This window comes from Lolium rigidum, chromosome 5, assembly GCF_022539505.1.
Source record: "Lolium rigidum isolate FL_2022 chromosome 5, APGP_CSIRO_Lrig_0.1, whole genome shotgun sequence".
NCBI lineage: Eukaryota > Viridiplantae > Streptophyta > Magnoliopsida > Poales > Poaceae > Lolium > Lolium rigidum.
This window is the reverse complement of record NC_061512.1, coordinates 264,992,031-264,997,178: the sequence shown is the minus strand read 5'-3', so window position 1 is coordinate 264,997,178 and position 5,148 is coordinate 264,992,031. Positions and strand designations below refer to the sequence as shown.

At 47.5% G+C, this 5,148-nt stretch overlaps 1 protein-coding gene across 1 annotated transcript; it reads left to right on the top strand.

The window, feature by feature from the left end:
• The first annotated feature begins 986 nt into the window (after window positions 1–986).
• Window positions 987–3,381, top strand: LOC124652693 (wall-associated receptor kinase 2-like). The gene is made up of 2 exons (XM_047191732.1): window positions 987–2,088; window positions 2,195–3,381. The coding sequence occupies exons 1-2, from the start codon at window positions 987–989 to the stop codon at window positions 3,379–3,381; spliced, it is 2,289 nt and encodes a 762-aa protein (XP_047047688.1).
• Window positions 3,382–5,148: the final 1,767 nt, after the last annotated feature.

The following is a 5,148-nucleotide window of genomic DNA, read 5'->3' as shown; positions in this document are numbered from 1 at the left end:
CAACTGACGATCATTGTGTCGTAGGCCTTCTTCTCTTCTCCTTGGAATCTCTTCCCCGTCTTGAGCAACCATGACTCAAGAGCGTCATCTTGCTCCGGGACATCAACCTGCAAGCCTGCCATGGTGAAGCACATGTGCCAAATCTCCCCTGCATACACACATTGCAACACAATGTGCTCTATGGTATCGTAATTTTGCAACTCAATGACATCTCCTCCTACCACCCGTGGGGAACATGTATGTCAGATGTCCATAATCTGTGTTGCAGTGCTATTCTAAACATAGCTATTCCCACTTTCTGATAGTAATTCTCACATATATGTAACAAAGTTGTTCTATATCTACGACAACTAATATGAGTTGGATGAAGTACTATTTTTCTATCGGGTTGGTCAAACCATTTTTTTACCTAGAAAAAAAATCACAGGTACACAAAGGGATAAAGTATTATTAGAAAGTTCAGATCTTCTACTTTATAAATACATAATTTTGATGTCGTACAATTTATATTATGTTGGTTAAATTTATGATCAAACATGACCAATAAACCGGAACAGGGGAGTAAGATATATAACCTCTTTTATCATTCCAATACAAAAAAATCTACAATAAAATCATCCTCTTGTCTATAATATCCCCCATTCTAAAAGAAGTGAGCCCATCTCAATTGATTAGGAAAGTCGATGCACAACTCAGCTGCCCAAATTCAAGTTCTCATAAAAGCCGATTTGAGATCTTCTTAGTACCTAGTATTTTTTTTAAAAAAAAAGCTGTATAGAGACTTTGCTCTGCCGACCTAACCATGAGAATGCCTAATAATTGCATCCAACGGTCAAACGAAAGCGGAGCACAATTTCCATATTAGAAGGCCGTACAAGTACGACAGCCGCATGACGTCGTCCCTACCTTGCCGCTAGTAGTATGGATATATGCAAGACAAGTAGGCACTAGGTGGGGATCGAGCGATGGCATACACACATAAGACGATGACTCCGGCGGCCGCGCTGATGGCGTTGCTGTTGCAGCTCAGCTTCTTGGCCGCGGCGGCGGCTCAGGTCAACGGATCTACGGCGAGCTGCCCGAGCAGCTGCGGCAACGTGAGCGTGCCGTACCCGTTCGGCATCGGCCCAGACCCAGTGTGCTACTTGCCGGGCTTCAACCTCACCTGCGACCGGACGCGCGGCCAGGAGCGGCTGCTCATCGGCGGCAGCGGCGCCACCCTCGAAGTGATGGAGATCTCGCTCGCCAACTCCACGGTGCGCGTCATGGACACCGCGGGCGCCGTGACCATCACCAACCAGGCGACCGCCCCGGGCACGGTGGATGCCAAAGGCGCGTGGAGCGGCCTTGGCGCCGGTGCCCTCGAAGGCCCGTTCGTGGTGTCGCCGACGCGCAACCGGTTCCTAGTCACGGGGTGCAACGTGCAGGGCACTCTGCTCGGGGAGGGCGGCAACCTTATCGTCGGCTGCTCCTCCTTCTGCGCCATCACCGACAATTTTGGTAGGGCCACAACGAGATCCCCCGAGAACGTCGCCGCGTGCGCCGGTGACGGCTGCTGCGAGACGCCCATCCCCATCGGCCGCCCCTCCTACGCCGTGGGGCTCACGCCGCTGGACAAGGAACAGGAGATGGACCAGGTGGTGCCAATCGAGGTGCGCGTCGCCGAGGCGGGATGGTTCGAGGGTGCCTCCGCCGCGCTGCTCAACTACTCCTCCCGTGCCACGTCGCGCCGGATGGCGATTCCCGTGGTCCTGGAGTGGGCGGTGAAGTCCGTGCCGCTCGTGTTCATGGCAACGACGACGCCGGGCTGCCCCGAGGACGCGGCGACGAGCTTGTGCCGGAGCAGCCTCAGCTCATGTTCCAACGTGAGCGGCAACTACCGGAGCGGCTACGTGTGCCGGTGCCAGGTCGGGTACCAGGGCAACCCGTACATCATAAACGGATGCCAAGACGTCGACGAGTGCGCGCTGCCCGACACTTGCTCCGGCGGCGAGTGCAGGAACACGCCCGGGAACTACACATGCCACTGTCCGCGCGGCTCCCGTGGCAATCCCCACATCAAAGATGGCTGCGTCAAAACATCCCTAGGTGAGCATCACTAGCTGCGTCAAAAGATCGACTGGGTTCTTGCTCTGCTTCACATCGATCACAGAATTCTCCCTCAACCATGACACATTCTCTCTCACAATTTCAGGTTTGAGTGCCGGCATAGGAATAGGCAGTGGTGCTGGCCTCCTGCTCCTGGTCCTCGGTGCCATTTTTGCGATCCGGAAGCTGAAGCATCACAGGGCAAAGGTATTGAAACACAAATTCTTCAGGGAAAACAGGGGACACCTGCTGCAGCAGCTGGTGTCGCAGAAGGCGGACATCGCCGAGAGGATGATCATCCCCTTGGTGGAGCTGGAGAAGGCCACCAACAACTTCGACAAGGCCCGCGAGATCGCCGGCGGAGGCCACGGCATGGTTTACAAAGGGATCATGTCCGATCAGCACGTCGTGGCCATCAAGAAGTCCAAGGTCACGATCCGGAGGGAGATCGATGAGTTCATCAACGAGGTGGCAATCCTCTCCCAAATTAACCATGTGAACGTGGTGAAGCTCTTCGGGTGCTGCTTGGAGACAGAGGTACCGTTGCTGGTGTATGAGTTCATCTCCAATGGAACCCTTTATGATCATCTTCATGTCGAAGAGCCTAAAGCATCATTGCCATGGGTGGATAGACTCAGAATTGCTACGGAGACCGCGAGAGCCCTCGCATACCTTCACTTGGCCGTGGCAGTCCCTATAGTCCACCGAGATGTCAAGTCTCAGAACATTCTGTTAGATGGCACTCTCATAGCGAAGGTGTCGGACTTTGGAGCTTCGAGGTGCATCCCGGTCGATCAAACGGGGGACGATACCGCCATCCAAGGGACATTCGGGTACCTAGATCCCATGTACTTCTACGCGGGACAGCTCACTGAGCAGAGCGATGTTTATAGCTTCGGTGTTCTCCTCATGGAACTGCTCACAAGGAAAAAACCATGCTCCTATCGTTCGTCTGAGGAGAAAAGCCTAGTTGCATGTTTCACCGCTTTGCTCGCAGAAGGTGACCTCATCAGTCTGCTCGATCCTCAGGTCATGGTGGAAGGATGCAAGAAGGTTGAAGAAATAGCTATGTTGGCAGCAGCATGCGTGAGGATGGAAGGTGCCCAACGGCCGACCATGAGACAGGTGGAGATGAAACTCGAGAGCCTTCGAGTACCCCATGAAAGTATAGTTATGTGCGACATGGATGCACCAAGTCATGCAGTGATCGATATTACAGGTACGAAGGAGGAGGTGAGTAGACAATATAGCTTGGAAGAAGAGTATGTGTTATCATCAAGATACCCACGGTAGCGCATTGTATGTTTTATATACAATAAAGGGTAAAAGTGGCTTGTATGCTTTATGTATATTTTCTTTTGTGTAAGGAAATAGGGAAGCTTACCAAATCATACACACCAAAGTGGAACTGGTACTCCTGTATCTAGTACATGCCTTCAAATAAATAAGGGGGAAATCTATACAAAAGCGCAGCACACAGTGGTAGTTCATGCGGCGGCAAAAAAAATGGTGCTCTCCCCCTATAGGATGCATGCACTGATCTGACAGCTCACGCTGACATTTAATAGTAGAATCCGAAACTTGAAAATGATTTATCTTTCAAACCGTTTATCCAATTTATGATCCGTTTGCACCGCTGCGTTCGTGTCGACGAGAACTTCAAAACTAGATCTCATGTTGTTATGTTTCAAAGTTTTTTTTTCGTCACATCAATTGCCAGATTAAAATCGAACAACTACCACAATAATTGTACAGGGTTATTAAATAAAAAAAATTACATGTTTTACATAGACAATGCATTAGTATGCGCACCTACAGTGTGATGCGAGGATGTTTTTTGGTCAAACCAATCTCCAGGTTATAGTAATATGGTTGTCAGATTTCAACGAATACTTGCTACAATAATTATACATGGTTATCGAATATTTTTTACCCATTTTAAATATTGCAATGATATGTAGGAGTACAACTAATGAACAGGTGTTCGAGTGTCTCTAAGACCTAAGATATTATATCATTTCACACAAATTCGATATCATGGAGCTTTACATTGGTGTAGAATGACATGCACGAACCTACCAACCAACGTATTACAATCCGGAAGCTATGTAGTGAATAATCTGGTAAGTTAACGATAATAATCTGGCAATTACTGACGAAAAAAAAATTTCACAAAATATACCAACATAGGATCTAGTTTTGAAGATCTCTTCGAAACTAAGTCAACGGTGAAAACGGATTTTCAAATGGGTTCGTGGTTTGAGAGATAAAGGTTTTTAAAATTTAAACATTGAGAAAATCTAGATGATGTCATCGTAAATGTCACTGCATGCATGCATATTAGGAAAGGGAATCCGCCGCACAGATTAGACTTGGTGCGGCGCCGCCGCGTAGTAAAGTCCATAAATAAGAGTTATCTTCTACGGCAAACATGTGCGGAAAGTGTTTTACTGATGATAGCAGTGTCTCATGATTCATGCCGATTCCTCTCCATACCATATTTCCCTACTATATGTCTATGAATTTTTTTTTGATATAAATGAAATGGTAATGAAATCTTGTTATTTAAAAATACCATATATATATTCCACATATTTGGATCATTTTAGTTTTTTCCATTTAAATTACCATTAATCTCAGTTCTTATAAAAATTCCACGAGATTTCACTAAAATTTTGTTTATATTTCATAGATATGCCACATGGATATGCATATCCGAAAATGGATCCGCTAGAGTTGCATCATGGATATGCATATCCGCACCACATGAATCATGCCCAACTAGATATAGGCCCCGAGGTCCGGGTTGCTACAGTAGGAACCTGCCAAGAGAAACCTCTTTTGAGTCAATGGTGATTTAGTACGGTTTCGCAAAACAAAATGGTGATTAAAAAAATCACTCTGTACCCATGGGCGCCTGCACCCCCTCCAGGGTGGACAAGATAGGTTCTCTGTGGTCAAATGTGAGTATGGTCGCGATGGCTAGTATCAATATATTAGTCTCATGCATCCATATGATGCTAGTATATAATACTATAGAAAAGTCACTCTAGAGCTGGA

What these genes read in the sequence shown, in the direction of transcription:
- LOC124652693 (XM_047191732.1), top strand. Translation starts at nt 987, where the DNA reads ATGACTCCGGCGGCCGCGCTGATGGCGTTGCTGTTGCAGCTCAGCTTC. An exon ending in CTGCGTCAAAACATCCCTAG is followed by an intron (nt 2,089 to 2,194) that starts GTGAGCATCACT and finishes TCACAATTTCAG; the next exon opens with GTTTGAGTGCCGGCATAGGA.